This window comes from Pygocentrus nattereri, chromosome 20 (assembly GCF_015220715.1).
Source record: "Pygocentrus nattereri isolate fPygNat1 chromosome 20, fPygNat1.pri, whole genome shotgun sequence".
NCBI classification, from domain to species: domain Eukaryota; kingdom Metazoa; phylum Chordata; class Actinopteri; order Characiformes; family Serrasalmidae; genus Pygocentrus; species Pygocentrus nattereri.
In genome coordinates, this window is record NC_051230.1 from 9728237 (window position 1) to 9751293 (window position 23057).

Consider the following 23057-nt stretch of genomic DNA (forward strand, 5'->3'; position numbering starts at 1 on the left):
CTTAACATGGTTAATGACACAAATTTGCACACAATCGAATAGTGAGCTAGAAATAATGCATAATATTCAATAAAATAAACAATCTTCATTTGATTTGTCAAATTTGTAAAAATTCTAAAACTTTGTTGTTTATTTCCAGGTTTAAATGACCCCCCAGTGTATACCGAGGTGGGACGTGTCTGAGGTCAGCTCCAATTGATTTTGCTTGGTCACCTAATTACTGAATGGTTTCAGCAATATGGACAAAACAAGACTTTGGCCCTTTTTTAAACTCATAAAACCAGAGAGCTGATCATTCAGAAACAAGCAGCTCAGCCTGAAAAAAGACTTTGACCCTCTTCACTCACAGCAACGTGCTCAAAAACCACTTAACCCTACCAATGATTAATCGAGAGAGAGAGAGCGAGAGAGAGCGAGAGCGAGAGCGAGAGCGAGAGCGAGAGAGAGCGCGAGCAAGAGCGAGAGAGCGAGAGCGCGAGCGAGAGAGAGAGAGAGAGAGAGAGAGCGAGAGCGCGAGCGAGAGAGAGAGAGAGAGAGAGAGAGAGCAGAAAATAAAAAATGGGTAATCAAGACAAGGTGAGTGGGGAGTAAGACAGAGTGAGAAAGAGTGAACAAAGGAAAAGAGGAAGAACAAAAAGTTAAAAAAAAGGAGTGGCAGGAAGAAAAATAAAAAAATAAAAATATAAGGTGAGCTAAAAAGGGTAATTGAGACAAAATGAGTGGGGGTGTAGGAGAGAGAGAAACAGAGACAGAGAGAGTTAAAGAAAGAAAGGGGGGAAAAAAGAAAGAAGAAGAAAGGGTTATAGAAAGACAAAATGAAAAAAAGAGAGAGGTGGCAGAGATGGGGAAGACAAAGACCGTGACAGACAGAGACAGAGAGAGAGAGAGAGAGAACGAGAGAGAGAGAAGACAGAGACAGACAGCAAGATAGAATGAGAGAGACAGAGAGAGACAAGCACCGGTATCAGCAGAGTGAATCAACTTTCTACAGAATCAACACTTCATTCTATTTAAATGACAAACCACTTTCATTTCTGTGGAATCAGCGTCTCATATAAACAGTGTTCACAATGAGAGAGTCTTAATCTGCAGGAACGTAAACATGCAGGTCCTCACAGACACAAAGACAGTTGTCCCACTGCAGGACTCCTCTAAGCTTACTCATTCGCTTGACAGGCTACAGAACCTGTCCTGTATGCAAATATGCAGGAAGACGGCCTGGACTGGCAGTGATTCTCCCAAATTCATGACAGGCTGCTGGAGCACCTCTGAGGAATTGCTTCCTCATACTTTAATGTTTTACTTATACTGATCAATATTTACACAACGGTTAAATAAGTGCTGCTGGTATTTCGTTGCGTGTGTGTGTGTGTGTGTGTGTGTGTGTGTGTGTGTGGCGGTGTTCTCACATTCCATCTAAATTATGTGTTCACACATATGGTCATTACCTGCATCTCTGTATATCTTACTGAGTGGGGAAAACAAGCAGTCAACTGTACACTTTCAACAATGACAGGCACACGTTCTGAGGGACCTATTTAAGCACACTTTGTATCATACCATCGTAAATGTATATAAGAGTCACACAACAAGAATTGTCCTTAAAGCGCTTTTATCATGGAAAAAAAAATTCCTTGCTTTTTTTAAATAAAGGAGTTTGAAATAACCTGTAAACACTCCACTCACTCCCAAGTCATACAGTCCATAAATCAGAACTAAGCTGCAAAAACAGCCTGTTTTGAATTCAGCTTCTATGATTCCACAAGAACCAACCCATTTCTATACATCCACCTATTCAGCCTACAGCAATTTAGCTCCACCCATTCACACTGAAGTTATAAGCAGCGTTTCAGCTGCGAGTGCTTTCTGTATGAGGCGCAACGCAGTGCACTCAACCTGAAGAGATCATTTATCTTAGATCTACCTTAAAGGCACAGTAATAAAGCAACCCCCTTAATTCAAAGGGATGAAGAGGGGCTGGAAATGATCATGTAAAAATGGATTATTGGGCCATTTTTGGTTCATATACTACACAGATGTTAAGTGGGCCTCAACAAAAACAAAAAATCCAATACATGAAAGTGTTTGACATGGGCCCTTTAACTAGACATGCAGATGTGCTGAAGGGGAATTTCACCAACTTTTATTATTTTAATTACAATACATTATTGTAAATTATTAAGATGTAAACAAAGTCATTCAGAGCATTCGCTGCAGGAAAACTTGTCTGAATAGTTTACAGACACATCTCAAAAATGAGGTACACTTGAAAATATGAATGCCTCTAAAAGCCTCACAGAATATTGTGACATGAAATGATTGTGGATAAACTGTCTGAAACCCAAGATATTGTTTTTAATTTTTTTAATGTTTTGACCTAAAATGTCATTTAAAATGCCTTTCATGGTACATGCAGGGCACTCCCAAAGAAAACTTGCTTTCTAAGACTTGCCAATATTTTAACTATGTCATCATTACATATAAACACTCAGAAGACACATGTAAGCTCACTGGAGTAGGTCAAGTTCAGTTGTAGGCATTGTGTCCCCTGGTTCCTATCACCACCAGTGTGAAGATATCAGAGTTAGCAGGTTTCTCCATAATCAACCTTTTAACATCAAACTGCTCAGAATGACCGGAACAACTGAATTATGCAGGCATTTCAGAAAAATCAGTGGAATTCCCCTAACATCAAATCTCTTGAGAGTGCACAATAAATAAATCAATACATTTTTGGGGCGGAAAAGAAAACACCTTCACAGAAATTGGCCCGTTACGTTTCCTAATTCCTGGAAAGAACAGGCTGGTCCCTTTTAAAGAGCTGTTAAGACAAGGACTTACCGAAAACAAGCGTTGTGCCAGACGTCTTTGAGGACCTTGACGTGGAAAGCATCTTGAATCCTGCCTCCGCATCCCACGCACACGCGCTCCGTCCTATCTGTGGTTTGGGCACACACCAATAACCCAGTCCATCTGATTAGTATCCACTCACAAGTACCACAAATTCTTTCACAGTTCTTCAAACTGACTTGCTGCTTTGGCACAGGCAGAATTTAGCAATGTGACTACTTTCCCATTATGTAATCGCTTCATGCTGATCAGTGTCCAAGAGAGCCAGCCTAAAATATGGTTTACGTTAGTGTGTCTCCGGTTATTTTTAGTAGGGGAGGATCTTTAAACTAGGCTAAGCCACCTATTTTTATTCACTTGCACTTTTTTCTGGATCTGGCCAATTCAGGGTGTACCATTAAGCGAGAGGTGGATATTTACATTTACTCAGTTACATGTACATAAAAGATACATTTTGATGAACCTGTACTTTTCATCGGAGTATTTTCAAACAATTAAACTCCTACTTTTTCCTCTTTTTTCACTTCTTTGCACTTTTACTTCAGTATTTACTCACAGACTCCTCTGTTTAATTCATTATGCTTTGCTGACAACAGCATCTGCTCTTCTTTGTGACTTAAAGGGGCACTCCTACCAAAATAAAAATTAACCATAGTTACATCTGCTGTAAACATGCCTATCCACCTCTTGCAGAGGTGCCACTGCAGAATAGAGGGCGAGATTTTCCAGCTTAAAGACTAGAAAACCCTCCTCTGATGAGGTTTCTTGAAAAACTACAAGCACCTCAGGCATGAGAGCTTGATTTTTTTGGCTGGCTAGCAAATGCAGAATTTATAGCTAAAAGCAGAGCGTCATATCTGTATTTATTAGACTTTACCTCAGTGGCACATCAGTGCATGTCTTTATCGCAAGGGCAAGACAAAGCAAGGTGACTTATGTTGCACCTGCCATACACTGTGGTCATTCAAAGTGCTGAACAAATGATGAAATAAATGAATGGGGAATAGAACTTAAAAAAGCAAATATTCAAAACGTCTGAATAATTCGGCCCTTGAGATGTAAAGAGTCATTCCGAGGTGTTTGATGTGATGTGGTTAACTGTAGAGAAAGCTATAGACTCTAATTTCTTTACAGTGGTGGTGATAGGAACCAGGGGCCACCATGTCTACAACACAAATGTAACCATTTTAGTAGCCTCTTAAATGCATTGGAACCACCGGTGGTTCCAAAACGCACTTCATCGTATTCTTCATAACTTTCATATTTCATAAGCTACATTCAAAAGGTGGGTGTCGTATGAGGCTGTAACTCTTCTTTCCCGTCAAATAGATGGGTAACGTAACTTTAAACCCTTATAATAAAAGAAGCTGAAGTCACTCATTTATTTATCTACCGAAAATCGCCCCATTTTCCCACAAATCTGGGCTATAAACTATAAACAGATTGCGTCTCTTCAGTGATCCGCTCTGTAAAAAAACATTTTTATATAATAATACAAAGAGCATCTGATTTTTTTGGCTTTCAGCAGTAAACTGTAAGCATACAGCAATATGTGTAGATCATAAAACACGTTCTGTTAATTTAAAGGGGGGGGGGGTTTACAAAAATAAAAATAAATAAATAAAATAAAATATAGGCTGGAGAATAAGAGGTTAACTATCCAAAACGATCAGTGAACATACACGAGTTTAATATGTAATGTTGATGATGGTACAACAGTCATAAAAGAATGAAAGAAAACATTTTCATTGGGGTCTATTTTGCCTTTCATTGCCATGCTCGTACCCCTCCGCCACGAACGGATTAAATTACAATTTAAGCCTAACCTTTAGCATTAAACTACCATCCTTAACCGTTTCATTCAAGAAGGCTTTAAAAGGCTTCTTCAGACGTCTGGTTCCCATCACCGCCACTGTAAACATTTCTGACACGCCAAGTCTGAGCGTTTCACACCAACCCACTCTGAGTGGCTTTGTTTCCATCTCAGCCATTTAATCATGTGGAAGTTTCAAGGATTGGGTGGAGTTCCCCTGTAAGTAGTTTAGAGCTGCTACTTTCGTACCTATACGTTTATTTTTACTGAAGCACCGGAGCGTAACGGCTGCACTATTTAAGGTGGAACGGGACAATTCAACAAGACGCTGGCGAATATGAAGCTGCCTTCAGCCCCGTGGCTCCTGCAGGCTGTGGACATGAACGCTACAGCGGCTCGGTTCGTGTTGGCGGTGTCGTCTGTCTTTTTGTGTTTACCTTCTTGCTCGTCCATCTACTCGCTGCGGCTGGTTTGACTGGGTTGAAGTTCACATGCTGGTCCAGATTTCAGTGATGTTCTCGCCGCTCACCCGTGATGCTGCTTCGGACCGAAAGCGTTTAAAAACCATGAAGAACGCGGGACAGAGGGGAGAAACACAGAGTTTGTAGTAAACCCAGCTCTCCTCTGCGTGAACGGCGAGGAGCGGCAGCCGCCTCTCGCGTTGGGTGACGTCAGGCAGCTGAAATTCCTGTACGGAGAGCGGGAGGGATCAAACAGCAACACCTGAAACAGGAGAAGCGCGCAGGAGCCGGACAAAGGAAATATGCTGACCGTACAGCTCCATCTGCCGCTCACCGCGCCGCAGCACCGCCGCAGCCTGCATTCAGCGCTCTCCGCGCACAGGGCTGGTTAGGCGGCGTCCTGATTTGTAGCCATTATGAATCTATACGTTAACAGCCGCCCCTGACCGAGACAGTGAAGAAAGATGAGCGATTTTTACACATAGAGTTTCTAAAGCAGGTTCAACCAGCCAATCAGAGCGCAGGAATCCCAGTTGAGTCTTGCGCTCTGATTGACTACTTGAATCCTGCAATCTGATTGGCCATTGGAATAGGGCGCTGTGTTTGACTGGTTGAATCAAGGGTTCTGATTGGCTATCACTATCCTTCGCTCTGAGTGGCTTCTTTATGCCAATAAACTGAATGGCTACTGGAATTCTGTACTCTGATCACAAATTAAATCCTGCAATCTGATTGGCCATTTGAATAGGGCGCTCTGGTTGGCTAGTTGAATCAAGAAGTTTGATTGGCTACTGCTATCCTGCACTCTGATTGGCTTCTTTATTCCAGCATTCCATTACTGGAATTCTGCATTTGGATTGACTAGACTAATTAAATCCTGCAATCTGATTGGCCATTGGAATAGGGCACTCTGATTGACTGGTTGAATCATGAATTCTGATTGGCTAACAGTCTCCTGCTCAGACTGGCTACTTGAATCCAGGAATCTGAATAGCTACTGTAATTCTGCACTCTGATTGGCTAGTTGAATCCTGCAATCTGACTGACTGGCTTCTTGAATTATGAATTCTGATTGGATACCAGTCTCCTGCACTATGACTGACTAGTTTAATCTAGGCATCTAAACAATTACTGGAATCTGAATGGCTACTGGGACCCATATGCCCTGATTGACTAGTTGAATCAAGAATTCTGATTGGCTACTACGATCCTACTATCCTGTTAATCCAGGAATCTGAATAGCTACTGGAATTCTGCATGCTGACTATTTGAATCCTGCAATCTGATTGGCCATTGGAATCAGGTGCTTTGATTGACTAGTTGAATTCTGAATTCTGATTGGCTGCTAGTCTCTTGTGTTCTGACTGACTACTTTAATCCAGGCATGTAAAACTACTGCAATTACGAACTCTGATTGGTTAGTTGACTTCAGCAATCTAATTGGCTACTGATTGGGTGATTGAATCATGATGGTGTCTTATTGTTTACTGGAATCCTCTGAACTGATTGGCTAGGTGAATCCTGCATTCTGATATGCTGCTGGAATCCTCCATACTGACTGGCCACTGTAATCTTGGACACACTTGGCTAGTTGAATCCTGTTGCTTTGACTGGCTTGTTAAATCCTGCAATCTGATTGGCTACTGGAATCCTGCGCTCTGATTGCTTACTTGTGATCTGCCTGTGATCTGATTGGTTACTTGAAACTTGTGCTTTGGTTGCCAATTATAACCCTGTGTTCTGATTGGTTCCTTATATCCTGTAATGCTGACAGGCCAGACTGAAATTCGTGTTCTCTTTTATTAGGACCTTATTGAGATCATTATGCACAAAAGCTGAGATACTAACCACACTGTCCGTCTTGTCTAAATATAGGAGGAAACCCACATGAAGTGAACTACACCACTTATCTGCTACAGCTTACAGAGTCCTTTCGCTGCACAGTTGGTTCCAAATCCAGTTCCACCCATCATGCTTCTGTTCCACTGGAAGCTTGTATTTTCCGGCATTCACTACCACAGGGTTAAAGTCAATGTGAACTGGAAATAATAATGCATTTTCCTTCTGTGATGCATTTCTGAGTAAAACACACTATTATTAAGTGTGACTATAGGCAGGGGTGATGTTGGGTGGGTAGAAGAGAAACGTGGTATTATAATTTTCCCCGCCCACTGGTGCACAGTGATATCATCATAAATCAGAATTTGATGGAAGATTATATGAAAACTTTGCCTCTTAAATGGTTTAATACGATGAATCATGAAAAATCCATTTTGATTTCAAATGGACTTTAAACATTAATGCAAACTGCCTTCATATCACTGCTGTTGGAACAAAATATCTCAATTTTTGTGGTTTTGCATGTACAGAATTTGCCAGCTGCTCTTTACCACGTACTAAAATTGTGTTATTAATGGATCAATAGAAAAGCTCCATAGTTACTTGAAAAGAAATCTAGTTCCATTAACTTCCATTCAAAGTTAAAAAAGTTTTTTTCTCATCTTCTGTAAAGTTGCCATTTTGGAGATGTTGTTTGTTTACCTGACATTGAATGAATTATTTAGCTGTCTTTTTCAGTGATAAATTCCGGTTGAATAATAGTTTTAAGACTATTTAATGCCAGTCTTCAGTCAGAATCACAGTGCTGATTGTTCTTCTGTCTCTAGCAGCAGATGTTCCTGAGTTTAGCGCTTGCCAAATGCTGGCGCGAACACTATTAACTACATTCACAACGATGTTTCGGTCCAGGAACATTCACCGCAACCACAACCCAAAATTGCTAACATTAGTCAGACTATCTACCGCTCACTAATGGAAGACTTTCAAGTTGAAATGAGAGCCGACAAAGTATCTCGCATACGCTGACGGTATCACTGTCTTTGGTTATGAATCTGTTAATTAACTCTGCTGGAGATTTTTATGTCATTTTGCTCTTCCAAGTTATCTTGACTTGACTTTGGACAGTAGCCAAATGACCTTTTGACCTCTTTTGTAATTATAGCTGATTTAATAAAATGATGAGGAAATTGAACATATGCATTGTTTAATTTGTTCATTTTCTGCTGAGATTAACTAAATAATATATATATATATATATCTTCAAATGGTAACTTTACAGGAGAAGACAAAAAAGTATTTACTTGTAATGTTAAGTGATTTTACTCCAAGCAGTTCTGGAGCATTTTCATGGGTCATTCATTTATGGCATTTGTCGCTCTCATCCAGAGCAATTTACAATTTGATTATTTTACACAAGTAGGCCAAGGTGGTGTTAGGAGTCTTGCCCGAGGACTCTTATTGGTATAGTGTAGGGTGTATAGTAGGGAGCTTGAACCCAGTCTAAGGTATTACCCACTACACTACACCAACCACATCATGCATCATGAAGTTTTCACACAAGAGAAGCTACTGTTCTCAAATCATTTGTGCCCATGAATCAATGAGGGCAAAAAATGGCCTTTTGCCCAAAAATGCTTACTTACTATGCATACAGTTTTTATTGTTATACTGACAGCAATTCAATCAGTGTTTTATGTTTAATTTGATTTGATTAGACATATATTATGGAATACTCCTACTGATAGAGACAGTTATAATCCTATTACACTCTTAAAACAGATGTGTTAAAAAACATCACATTCTGTCTCAAAATAAACACATTAGTTTTCAGTAGGAGACGACAGGTTTTGTGTAATCCATCCATCCATTTTCTAAGCCGCTTCTCCCTCAGGGTCGCGGGGGTTTTGTGTAATGTTTAACAAAACGTTTTAAAATATTTCTGTACCCAGTTATGGAAAACACATTTCGGGTTATTTTTAGTGGGGTAGCGGGACTGATAAAGGGACTGATAAATTGAGCAGAATCAGATGGCCTGCGGTGTATAACTGAACGGCAGAAGGTTTCACCAAACCATGTTTTCTTATGAGGACAACAAGCTCACTTTTAAATATTAGTCCTGATGTTTCTCAGAACCTTGCATCTTCATTTTTGTTGGTTTTCAGTTTTTGGCATAATTTGAAAATGCCTGTGTTATTTTCATGGTCAATGGACCAAAACAAATAGACCAAAAACTCTCGTTCCACTGACTCACGTTAAAAGTAAAGTGCAGTTTTTCCTTATGGAGATAAAAGCTTTTGTTCCGACAGCAGCCATTTGGAGTAGTTGGGGAAAATAGCTAAAGACCACACATATTGTCCCCTTGTTGTCTCAGCACTAAAAGCTTTCAGCTGTTTAAAAAGGAATAATACCAATTTTTAAAAAAGTTCTCCATAATTAAATGGCTTAGATGCAAACGTCTTTATTTATTTGTATTAAGTATTATTACATGTGTGTACCGTTATGTCATGGTTAATATTTATTTATTTGGAAGAGTAAAAAAATGATAAAAAATGAATATACAGTCAAATATTACTACATACTCTCAGTAAAAGACCATATTACTGTTACCATCACTCTTGTGTTCAGTGTTGAAATGGCCTTATGGACTTGTTTAGGACTCAAAGATTAGGACTTGGGACTTTGCTGTACTGACTCGGGTCATGAATCGAGACTCGTCTGTCCTGATTTGGGACTTGACTTGAGACTTAGGACTCGGGTATTGAATCGACACTCGCCTGTCCTGATTTGGGACTTGCCTTGGGTCGGAAGACGTATTACTTGCAACTTAGTGACATGCTTCCACTTATGGGGGATTGATGTGAAATGCTCAATTATAGAGAAACTTAACCATTCAGAAATGGTCACAGTGATAGGAACCAGACATCTAAAGCTTTGGAGACTTTCCACAGACAATATATATATGAATATATATATGAATTCAGAACACATGTGCAGGTTCACTGGTGGTTTTGAATAGTAAATAAAATGGCTATGTTTATTTGATTGATATTGGTCCGTTTCACCACCACTGTAAAGAAACTTCCTTTACAGTGAACTATTTCACATCAAACCAGCCTGAATGACTGGTAACATTGATTGAATTATGCAGACATTTCAAAAAGTTGGTGAACTTTCCCTTTACAACATCTTTGGATCATTTTTTAAATATGTGCTTCAGAAAAGGAAACTGTCAAATCACTACTTGCGCAAAACCTGCTCTTCATAACACAAGACACTTTGGTGAAGATGAAACTGTTGGGTGTAAAATGTGCTCAGAGTAAATAACACTTTTTCATACTAAACTGAAAAATAATGATGAAAATTAACATTATTCTCAAAACATATAAGAGAAGGCAAGGTGTCCATAAACGTTCGACAGGCCTAATATAGTGAAGTGTTTGTAATACAGTGGATAGTGAGTGTAGAGGTTTGACGGCTGTGCTCTTTTAACCACTAGAGGGCAGCTTTACCTCATTAGAGACATTCATTACACCAGCACCAAACACACACACACACACACACACACACACACACACACACACACACACACACACACACACACAGACACACAGACACACATATTCTAAGTTGCTTTTCTTTCTGGGTAGTGGGGGGTGCTGAATGACAAATGAAACAATATGATTCAAAATTACTGAATAAAATCCCTTTACATTACATGATATGGTTGTAACAATAGAAGAACAATTTTTGGTGCTATATAGAACCATTTTCAATTTGTTGATGGTAGAGTGGAGGTAGACTGACATCTCAGGGATGTCTGTTGCCTTCTGGCTCTCCCTTTAGTTAGGCTGTAATAGCTCAACCTGTTGGAGTCTCTGCTGCACTCTGTGCACACTGTAATCAATAACTCTTAACAAAATTAACTGCCTGTGTTTCTTTGTCAAGCTGAATAACTGCCCATCCTGCACATCCAATGCTGTTGCTTCTTCTGCTCACTGCTCACCTGCCTTCTGGATTAGTCTGACCACCATGGAACTTCTGCTGTACAACACTGTGTAAACCTCACCTGCATGAGCTGACCCTCCTGATGATTCTGCTGCATTTTTAAATGATAAACATTGCTTCTCCTGCTTTTCCCCTTTTCCACATATTATGATGGTCAAATCTCATTCTCTGCTGTTATTGTTTTACTATCCAGTGTTGACCAGAGGAGCATGGGTTCCCTTTTTAGTCTTGGTTCCTCTCAGGATTTCTTCCTCTTGCTCTTAAGGAGGTTTTCCTTCCTACTGTGGCCATTGGCGACGCTCATGGTGGGCCAAATTTTTTTTTCTGCGAAGCTGCTTTGTGGCAATGCCTGTTTAAAAAAAATGCTATATGAGTAACCTTGACTTGATATAGAGCCATATACCACACATTCTCCCTCAATCTGAAGAGCAAAGTCACCATGCCAAGAACATTTTCTCCATCTTGCCAAGAACCATTGTCTTCACTTTTGTAGAACCATCTTTTTTAAGAGTGTAATTGACAAAATGGGTATATTTGGGTTGTAGACATTTAGCCCTCTGGTTCCTATCACCACCACTGTAGAGGAAGTTTGTAAGCTTGTCTAAAATGCAGGATTTCACATCAAACCACATTGTATCTCAATTAATAAACTGTGCAGAAATCTTGAAAAACTGGTGGAACTCCCCTTTAGGAGTCTTGCTCAAAGACTCTGATGTCCAGTGGAGATGCCACACGGTCCAGGCTGTGATCTGGCTATCATTCAAGCTATTCATAATTTACACCACATGATGTCACCAGCCACATTATCTCATACATCTGACAGACTATCATTGCTTCTCTACAGACATCACCTCAAAGACGTGACTACTGTTGTAAGCGTACAAAAACTACAACAAAGGAGACTTTACGCCTGTATCAATACAACACATCCTGCTTTGCCTTCTTGTCTTGCTATTTCTGTATGTTTTTAATGCTCAGTGAATTAATCATCTGTCTCCAGACAGTCATGTATGGGCTGATGTTGGTTCACTTCTGTGTGGAACTTTTGTTGTTTTCAGGCTGTGGTCATGGTCACGTACCTCACAGCGCCACCCAGCCCTCACTCTGCTCACTTCTGCAAAGTCATGGTGAACCAGCCTTTTCCAAAGACCTCCAACCTACCACCCAACCATGGATGAACAATAGCTCTCACTAAAGAATCTCACACGGATTACTATCTTTACAGAGGCCTGAAACGTGACAGCCAGAGGAGGCAACAACTATGTGTAGGTGTGGATGAGACAGAGAGAGAGAGAGAGAGAGAGAGGATGGAGGGAGATGATTTTTAATTTGATATTTAAAAGAAAAAAACATACAATTTCAAAATAAGGTGATTTTTTAATTTGATGTTGAAAAAAAATAAATAAATAAAAAATAATTTTCTTCAAATGTTAATGTGTCACGATTGGCCCCTCCCAGTCCTGTCCATGTGTTCCTGTTGTGTTTTGGTTTAGCCCATGTGTTCTTTATTTTGTTTTTTTTAGTCCAGCCCCCTTGTTTCGTGACTCCACCCCCGATTGTTTCCACCTGTGTTCCCACCTGTTCCTCATGTATTTAAAGCCTGTGTTTTCCCCTGTCTGGTCGCCGGTCTTTGTACTGTTGTTTGTTGTGTTGTTTGTATGTTTGGAGTATGCTGATTTTTTTGATGTGTATGCTTCTTTGGTTCAGTATTTTGGATTTCCATGTTCTTTCTCATGTCTGTCTCTGCAGCTATCCATGTTGGCCATCTGAACCTGGACTGTCTCAATGCTGACTTTGGATTTGCCCATAATAAACGTTGCATTATGTAACGCCTCCTCTCTCCCCGGCGTTACATAATGCAGTTACTTTGAGTAACTTAAAAAATAAAAGAGTAGTTTTGTTTGGACAGCCCTCCTGTTGTAAAGTCATACATAAAATAATTTATGCATTGGGACCACCTTGGCAGGTCAAGATATATCATTAGGAATTGTCAGCTGGCTGATGATCTGCAAGGTTATATATTTATTTATATATATATATATATATATATATATATATATATATATATATATATATTTATATATATATATATATTCCTGCAAAGCAGAGGAGCATTATAAAAAGATATCAAAGTACTTCTAATTCACAGTTTCCACGGTCTGAAATGCCAATTAATGAAAATTGTGGAAAACAAGGGAAGACCAAGAAAGCTGTCAGAACTGTTCAAATGCTGGCCAGATAGGCAAAGCAAAACCCCCACATGACAGCAAAAGCCTTACAGGAAGCAAAACAGTTTCTGTTGTCCAAAATGTTATTAGGGACTGGCAGTTAAAGGGACAAGGCAAGACCAAGAAAGCTCTAGGATAGAATTGCTCAAAAGCTGCTGCTAAGGTGAAAATGGAACATTCTGGCCACAATCACCAAAGTATGTTTTGAGCAAAATTGGAGGAGCACTTGACATTGCAAGCTGTTGGGCATTGGGGTGCATCTATGCTTTGAGATTGTGTGGCAGCCTGTGAGGAAACATTGCAAAGGTTGATGGATGTACGGATTCCACTGAATATCAGCAAGACCTGGAAATATATTTGACATAGCTAAGGCTGGCTTCTATAACAGGATAATGATTTAAAACATACCTCAAAATCCACCTTGAAATACTTCAAGGAACGCAAGCTGATGCTTTTGGATTGGCCCTCACGATCTCCTGACTTGAACATCATTAAAAGTCTTAAACATGCAGTGCATGAAGCACAGGCCAAAAATATCAAGCTTAATGCATGAAGCATGGGTGAAAAACCCAAAAACAAGCTGTGATATCTGCTAAAGGGTCAAACATATGCATACAATTGATCTGTCTATCTATCAATCTGTCTAACTTTCCATCCCTCTGCCTGTCTGTCTGTCTGTCTGTCTATCTCAATGGTGGACAGTAACTAAGTAAATGTAATTTGTTACTGTACTTTACTGAAGTATTTCCATTTTGGTGACTTTTTACTTTCACTCCTCTACATTTGGCAGTCAAATATAAGTTCACTACATTTTGCAAAATCTGTTTTTCCTTTTGGTTTATGTGTGCATAAAAACATAACATGTCAAAAATGAAAGAAGTGCTAAGCAAGAACACCAATCAGGCACAGCGGTCACTTTGTTTTGAGCTTGTTTTGACCTAGTGGACATACCGACCCAGTGCAGGCACATGGTTCAACCTCAGTGCAAATTAGTTTTTGACATTAGTGTCCAACTAATTAATGACATTCTACTACAAGATTGGTTTACAAAGAATGACACTGGAGTATTTTCACTTAAAATGAGTTAATGTAGCAAGAGTCTTGTTACAAAAAATGACAACAGGACATTAGAGCCATAATTAATCTTTTAGTACTTTCACTTTCAATACTTAAGTGCATTTGAAGGCAAATACTTCTGTACTTTTACTTTAAAGGTTGGAACATCTATTTCTACTGGAGTAGTATTTTACCCTGGGTATCTCTGCTTTAACTGCCCCCTAGTGTGTGTGTGTGCTCACTAGAGTGTATGTGGTGTTTCACTTACCGGATGGGTTAAATGTGGAGGTGAAATTTCCCCGTTGTGGGACTAATAAGGGTCACTTAATTTTAATCTTAATCTAATGACTATAGGACTTACACATTAGTTATATGATGATGATGATGATGCCTTTATTGTTACATAGTCACCAAAGTAACCAGCGAAATTTTGATCAACCTGTCCGAGCACATACAGTATGACAAGGGGGGGGGCAGGACAGGAAGACAGGAGTGATGGAAAGTACAGAGAAACAGAATACATTGGGTGAGGGAGGAGACAACCCCCTCCACAAGGCCAAGGCCAGTGCTGATAATGGGGAGCTGAAAGCAGATAAGAAAAGAGTTGCAGGCTTCAGGCGAGTTGCCGTAATTTTCAAGGCAGCTCACCAAGTCCATTATGGTCATTCAAATGATCCGTTTTCCTTTGCAAAGCCGCCAACTTCTCCACGATGTTATCCAAGGTACGACCAACGGTTATAGTCTGAGTGTTGACAGCTCTGCCCACCACGTCAATCATGTCGGACAGCTTTAAGGGGTCGTGGACAGCTGCCCTCATTCCGCGTATTTGACGATACACCAGGGCAATGCCTAATCCAATCAGCAAACCACCCGTGATCATGGTTCCGAATAGGTAGACGTCCTCAATATCCTCCACGGAGAGAGCCGCCAGGCACACGACACGCCACCTCCCCCATGCAACCATCGTGTTCCGGCAGGACAGGCTGGTTCCCCCGAACCAGAACTTCTCGTTGAGAAGATGGTGTCAATTGCGTTGAGAGACCATTTGATCAAATCCATTTTTTAAGTTTGAAGAACAGTGCGGAGAGAGTCTCTCAGTAAAGAGCGTAGACAGTAGACCAGACACAGAAGCAAAGTAGAAAGATAAGGGAGAGGAGAGGGAAAAAGTGCGACTGCCTTCGTTGAGAGCCAGAGAGAACTGACTAACTTATGATTCGAGGGAGCGGCACGGTGGTGTGGTGGGTAGTGCTGTCGCCTCACAGCGAGGAGGGCCTGGGTTCGATTCCCTGGCTGGGCGACGGGGGTCCTCTCTGTGCGGAGTTTGCATGTTCTCCCCGTGTCTGTGTGGGTTTCCTCCGGGTTCTCCGGTTTCCTCCAAAGACATGCAGTCAGGTCGATTGGACATGCTAAATTGCCCCTAGGTGTGAGTGTCTGTCTGCCCTGTGATGGACCGGTGACCCATCCGGGGTGTATCCTGCCTTCCGCCTGATGACTGCTGGGATAGGCTCCAGCACCCCCCGCGAGCCTGTCGGAGAAGCGGCTTAGAAAATGGATGGATGATTCGAGGGGTTTGTCTCAATGGCAATAATACAAACGTGTGTGTGTAAAGGGTCAGTCTTAGATGTAAACATCTTCATTAATATGGCCATTAATGCAAACAGCCCACAGAGAGGAACACACACATCCATCTCTGTGTGCTTTTTCTCATAGGGGGGCTGCTGATCAAAGCCATCGCGCCTCTTGCTGACGTCTGGCTGGAGAGGAGGGTCTAGATCCACCACCACGATGTTCTTGCAGCGACGTTTATATCTTTCCGCACTCTGCTAGCGAACCGTAGCGCACGGGGGGCGGGGTTTCCGGAAAACGGGTGGGAAATGATCGTTTCCTAGAGACTTCCAATACAGGAAACAGAAAGCTACTTGTGTAACGCGAACCATATAAAGCAGAAAGCAGTGAGCGGTGGGCATTTATGGGTGTATGTCGAAGTTCAGCCAGGTGAAGAAAACGGGGGTGAAACAGCTCTAGAAGGTGTGTATATCCATCCATCCATTCATCCATTCATCCCTGCATGTACCGGCATAGCGCTTACATTAGTTTAGAAGCCACGCGGAGACTATAGCCTGTAAACTTCCCACATTGTGGATGATATTGCTCTGATATTAGAACATTAATTGGCTTGGTTGAAGGTTAGTCACTCATCTTCTCGTCTTAAGCCGATTTTATGACCTATATTGTGGCCTCAGTCTTTACGGTAGCCGCATGTTTACATCCATATCTTATAAATCCTTTAAGCTGAGGGCTCAGTATCGTCCAGCCGCAGCCTGCGCACTGAGATGGGGATTGGAACCGACACCAAACCGCTGCCGAGCGAATCCAGCAAGTTGGCCGTTGACAGGAAGGAGGAAGACGGCGTTGTGGAGATCATGAAGCTGGAGGATGAGGAAGCAACAGGGCAGCAGAGGGAGACCTGGACACGCCGTCTCGAGTTCGTTCTGGCCTCGGTGGGTTACGCCGTGGGTCTCGGTAACGTGTGGAGGTTTCCGTACCTGTGCTACAGGAGCGGCGGAGGTGAGTGAATACCACGCGCTGCAGCTCAGCTCTGCTTCTGTGGGTGGGCGATATAAGGGAGTTATAACATCAACAAACAATATATGAAAGTATGGTTTTTCAATCGTTCTTTAGTAAAGAGAATGGTGATATACAGAACCATGGACACTCAAAGAACCTTTTGCATGATTAAATGGTTCTTTGCATCATGAAACGGTTCTTCAGATAATTGGAAAATGTGTTATATATGGTTCTATACAGCACCTTTTTAACAAGGGTGCTATGTAACACCCAACAGGGTTCTTCTACTTTTCATTTCTTTGCGTTGTGAGAGGGTTCTTCAGATTGATGGAGAATGTGTTGTATGGTTCTATATAGGACCTCTTTGAAAAGGGTTCTTCATTTACCCCCACAGAGCAGGTACTATTTGGGTGGTGGATCGTTCAAAGGCACTGCAGTAACACTGACATGGTGGTGGTATGTTAATGTGTGTTGTGCTGGTACGAGTGGATCAGATACATCAGTGCTGCTGGAGTTTTAAACACTGTGTCCACTCACTGTCCACTCTATTAGACACTCCTACCTTGTTGGACCACATTGTAGATGTAAAGTCAGAGACAGTTGCTGTTGCCGCACCGTTTGTGTTGATCATCCTCCCGTCCTTCATCAGTGGTCGCAGCAAGCAAGCAAAATTTATTTATATAGCGCTTTTTACAACAGGTGTTGTCACAAAGCAGCTTTATAAAACAATCAGTATTACAGAGAGAAGAGAAAAGAAGAAAGAAAATCCGGGTCCGAGCCCCCATGAGCAAGCCAGCGGCGACGGTGGCAAGGAAAAACTCCCTAAAAGAGGAAGAAACCTTGAGAGGAACCAAGACTCAGAAGGGGAACCCATCCTCCTCTGGTCGACACCGGATAGCAAACATTATTAGTATGAAGTATTATAGTAAAGTGGGAAAAGAGAAGATCTGAGGATGAGGACTGCACAGCGCTGTAAAGCAAGAAGCTCAGTGGTGGTCAAACCGGTCCAGAAGGCTGGTGAGCAGCGGCACCAATCGAGGCAGAAGAGGCAACAGCATCAGATGCACAGGATGGGCAGCTGATCAGCTCGGCAGAGAAAAGAAAGAAAAACACAGAGTCAGTTCTGTAAAGAGTGGCTGACCACAGATTACAGTAAAACAGAGCAGTGGAGACTCCAGCAGGTCTAGACCTGACAGGGAGACTATTCACCAAATGCTTGACTGTACAAATAAGTTTTTAGCCTAGACTTAAAGACTGAGGCTGTATCTGATTCCCGAACATTAGCAGGAAGATTATTCCAGAGCTGGGGGGCTTTGAATGAGAAAGCTCTCCCCCCTGATGTAACTTTATTAATTGCAGGTACCAGTAGTAAGCCAGCACCTTGTGATCTAAGTAGGCGTGATGGTTCATAGTAGGAGAGGAGCTCACTCAGGTACTGAGGGGCGAGTCTGTTTAGAGCTTTATAGGTCAGTAATAGGATTTTATAATCAATGCGAAATTTGACTGGTAACCAGGGCAGGGCTGATAAAACTGGACTAATATGGTCAAACTTCCTAGTTCTTGTGAGGATTTTGGCTGCAGCGTTCTGGACTAGCTGAAGCTTGTTAAGGCTTTTGCTGGGACATCCAGACAGCAGGGCATTACAATAATCTAGCCTTGAAGGAATAAATGCATGAACTAACTTTTCTGCATCCTGTAGAGATAATGCATTTCTTAATTTAGCAATATTGCGGAGATGCAGGAAGGCTGTTCTAGTGATATTAGTTATGTGTGTGTCGAAGGACAGATCAGCGTCTATCACGACACCAAGATTTTTAACAGATAAGCTTGATGAAACTTTTCCTTGGTCCGTGAATAATAGAAGATCATTTATAATTTTTACTAATGCTGTTTCTGTACTATGATGTGGCCTAAAACCAGACTGAAATTTTTCATGTAGATTATTCCTATGCAAATAAGAGCTTAATTGTTTGGTTACCACTTTTTCCAGGATCTTCGATATAAAGGGGAGATTTGAGATAGGTCTATAATTTGATAGTTCACAGGGATCGAGGTTAGCTTTCTTAATCAGCGGTCTAATTACTGCAAGTTTAAAAATTTTTGGGATATATCCGAGGCTAAGAGAGGAGTTTATTATTGACAGAATAGGCTTGGTTATTTCTGGTAAGATTTCCTTGAGTAGACCTGTAGGAATTGGGTCCAGAATACAGGTCGATGGTTTTGCAGAAGAAACTGTTTTGACTAGTTCATTTTCTTGGAGTAATGTAAACGATTCCAGCCTATCTGCAGTGACTCTAATATTCTCAGGGTCTAGACTGGAATTATAAGCCAGCATGTTTGTGGAGTTTAACTGTGTGTTCAGAATTTTCTGTCTAATTTTTTTGATTTTATCACTAAAGAAATTCATAAAATCATTGCTGCTATAGGCTGATGGCATCTGGGATTCAGTGACTGTTTTGTTCTCTGTTAGTTTAGAAATTGTGCTAAATAGTAGTCTGGGATTGTTCTTATTGTTTTCTATGAGAGAGGAGAGATAGGCTGAGCGTGCTGCAGTAAGAGCTCTTCTATAGTCTATAAGGCTCTCCTTCCAGGCGGACTGGAATACTTCTAGTGTAGTCAGACGCCATTTTCGCTCTAGTTGTCTGCCCGTCAGTTGTAAAGCTCGAGTGTGATCGTTATACCAAGGGGCGAGTTTTTTCTGCCGTACTATTTTGCTTTTTAATGGAGCTACACTGTCTAACGTAGATCAAAGAGTATCCTCTAGGAATTTGGTCATAGTATCTAACTCAGTAGGATTAGATGGACAGCTGACTGAAGTTGATAACTGTGGGAGGTTTCTGATAAAGCTGCCAGCTGTGGAGGAAGTTATAGTCCTCTTAACCTGATAACATGGTGATGAATGCACATTACCACTAAACTGGATTTTGTATGAGATTAAGTAATGGTCTGAGATGGCTGTGCTCTGGGGGAGAATGGCTAAGTTATCTATGTCTACACCAAAGGTCAGTATTAAGTCTAGAGTGTGGTTGAGGTGGTGTGTGGGCCCTTTTATAATTTGAGTGAATCCCATGGAGTCTATGATAGATATGAATGCCTTACTTAATGTGTCGTGAGGGTTGTCAATGTGGATATTAAAATCTCAGACAATTAATATTTTACTTGAAAACGTTATTAGGCTTGATAGAAACTCAGAGAATTCTTGTAAGAAATGAGAATACGGACCGGGTGGCCTGTAAATTGTGATTAATAAAAATGAATGCTTATTTGTTCCTTGCTCAAGTATATTAAGTACAAGAACTTCAAAAGAAGAAAATGTAGGTCCTACTTTCTGGTTCACGCCTAAAGCTTTAGTATGGATGGTTGCTATACCTCCACCCGACTGCTTAAACGAGGGCTTTGTGCGTAGCTGTAGCCTGTGGGAGTGGCTTCATTTAGACTAAGGTACTCATCAGGTCTAATCCACGTTTCTGTGAGGCACAGAGCATCAAAATCATGATCTGTAATAATTTCATTTACAGTAATGGCTTTAGATGCCAGGGATCTAATGTTAAGCAGTCCTAGTTTTAGACCAAAGGTGCAGTCGTTGTAAACTGGTGTAACTGGTCTGATATGAATGAGATTATTAAGGCAAACGCTTCGAGGCTTTTTGATGCTTTGTTTTATTCGTGGGAACAGACACAGTCTCAATTGTATTTACACAATAAGCATTTGTAGAAGTGCTAGCAATCGGCTTATTTCTAGCAGTAACACTAGCATGATGAGCAGTAATGTTTCTATTTTTGCCGCTACTTACGTGGCCGCTTTGAAGTCAGCGGATGGCCCTCTCACAGGACGCTGTTGGCTGGATATTTTTAATTGATGGACTATTCTCAGTCCAGCAGTGACACCGAGGTGTTTAAAAAATTCTAGCAGCACTGCAGTGTCTGATCCACTCGTACCAGCGCAACACACACTAACACACCACCACCACATCAGTGTTACTGCAGTGCTGAGAATGATCCACCGCCCAAATAATAACTGCTCTGTGCTGGTCCTGTGGGAGACCACAGAAGAACAGGGTAAAGGTGGTTAACAAAGTGTCAGAGAAACAGATGGACTACAGTCTGTAACTGTAGAACTACAAAGTGCAGCTATACAGTAAGTGGAGCTGATAAAGTGGGCAGTGAACGTGGAAACAATGTTATGGCTGATCGTGTATGTAAAGTGTTTTACTGGTGACCAACTATGCTGGTTTTCCAGCAGGGAACTGACATGTTATGCCCTGAAATTGAACCTTATCACATTTTCCACATGTGGAAAAGGAATGAATCATACAATGAATTCAAAAATGAAAAAATAAACGTGAATCACATGAGAAAATTCAGCAAGTGGAAACGAGACATGTGATTACTCCCTAGTGAAAATCATGTCATGTCATTTTTCTATAAGGGCTGGATCAGATATAATGCACAAAATAGTGCCACACTTCAAAATGCCACAAAAAATATGAGTACAATCATTTTATTTAACATGTAACATACTATGCTGCACTATTTATGCTGTTTTTGTAATGAAACTTGCAGTCTGTCAGTGTTCTGTACTGACAAGATCCACAATGTGATCAAATATTGGCATACTGCCCATCTTATGGTGTTGCCCTTCTAGTCATATCAATTTTTATTTATTTTTCTGGTTCCATCCCATTTCATAACAGCACACCTGAGGTAATCAGTATACAGCAACCCACAGCCTCGGGGTTACCTGGCTTACGTGTGTTTGGAGCTGGGACAAATGTAAACATGCACTGGATGGAGGTCCCTGAGCAGGGTTAGAACACTTGGGACCTCATTTATAAAACACTAGCAGCATTCTCAACATGACTTATAAAAACATAAAGTTTCAGTGTGGCACTGCCACTGTGACAATTTAACATTTAAGGTTGAAATAATCATTTATGAATGTTTTATAAATGTGGTCCCTTGTCTGTATCATTTATGTAGGGTTGTGCATGCAACTCTGCGTGTGTGTGTGTGTGGGTGTTTTGACTTCTGGGGTGATGTAGAGTTTAGTTCCACTGTAGAACTGAATAGTGTCTTGAATGGCAACAGTAGAATCAATAAATTGTCCACGTCTCTGTTGTTATATATATCTCCTATAGAGAAAACTGGATTCAATCAATAAAATGTAAACAAAGTCATTCAGAATTGCTTCATCTGTCATGGTGCAACCTAGCAACAAAGTGGTACCTGGTACAACCAGGGGATGCGATGGCTACAATGCAAATATAGCCATTGTATTTACTATCCAGAACAACCAGTGAATCTACACGTGTCTTCTGAGTTGTTTTATAAATGCCGGTGATGGTAAAATAGCGGTAAATCTCAGATACCACTTTACCTTGCATGTACTGCTCCACCATGAATGGCTTAAAAAACATTTTATTCCAAAATTTTATCGCAAAGCTATCATAAAACAATGTGTCAGTCAAAGTATTCCTAACCATTTCATGCAATGGAAGGTTACATGAGATAACTTTGAGAAGCATTGAATAGTCTAAATGTCTGGTGTAACTAAGATTTAATTATACCGAACATTGAAACGCAGAACCTATAAATAGGAGAATGATTAATTGGAACAGGTCCAGACAAAAACCCTGTTCTTCCTGTTGCACATAACCACATAAACACATCATGTAACAAAAACGAAAAGTCAGAGATTCATTTTATTAATTTCCAAAACAGTCATTGAGTCATTGAAGTTGAAGTTCATTCATTTTTATGACAACAGTACTTATTTACCAGGCAAATACACAGAAACCACAACAACTAAATATGCATATGTTCAGATTTTTTAGTATTTACAGTGTCCACTCTTTACCTTTATTACAGCTTCTGTTATTTTCAAGAGACTTGCTTTCAGTTTTTCAAGGAAATCTGCAGGGATATTTTTCCACTCGTACAAAGTTCAGTCTCAGAAGTTAGATGCATTTCCTGCTACTCACAATCTAAATAATCCCAAACACATTCAGTGACATTGAGGTCTGGACTCTGGGACAGTCAGTCCATTGTTTTAAGAACAATGGTTTTAAGAACACGAGCAGCTTTTTTGTTTTGTTTTTTTTTTGTCTGTTTTCTTTTCTCGGTAAGAACTTGACAGCTACACATCCTTTCAGATCCATAGTGCTGAGTCATCTTCACACTGTGGAAGGATGGACAGAAACACCTGTGGATGTTGTCAGATCTGAAGCAGCTTGATTAT

At 40.8% G+C, this 23057-nt stretch overlaps 2 protein-coding genes across 3 annotated transcripts in view; one reads left to right on the top strand and one right to left on the bottom strand.

The window, feature by feature from the left end:
• The window catches only part of limk2 (LIM domain kinase 2), a 56026-nt gene extending 50514 nt beyond the window's left edge, over positions 1 to 5512 (bottom strand). The window contains exons 1-2 of the mRNA XM_017725415.2: positions 5101 to 5512; positions 2842 to 2938 (exon numbers count right to left, since the gene is read on the bottom strand). Coding sequence (XP_017580904.1) covers positions 2842 to 2938; positions 5101 to 5116 — 113 coding nt within the window. The 5' untranslated portion in view covers positions 5117 to 5512. The remainder of the gene's footprint in view (positions 1 to 2841; positions 2939 to 5100) is intronic.
• Positions 5513 to 16129: 10617 nt separating this feature from the next.
• si:ch211-225b11.1 (uncharacterized protein LOC561694 homolog) overlaps positions 16130 to 23057 on the top strand; it is a 51014-nt gene continuing 44086 nt past the window's right edge. For both annotated transcript variants that reach the window (XM_037531591.1, XM_017725416.2), the window contains exons 1-2: positions 16130 to 16280; positions 16545 to 16820. In XM_037531591.1, coding sequence (XP_037387488.1) covers positions 16586 to 16820 — 235 coding nt within the window. In that variant the 5' untranslated portion in view covers positions 16130 to 16280; positions 16545 to 16585. The remainder of the gene's footprint in view (positions 16281 to 16544; positions 16821 to 23057) is intronic.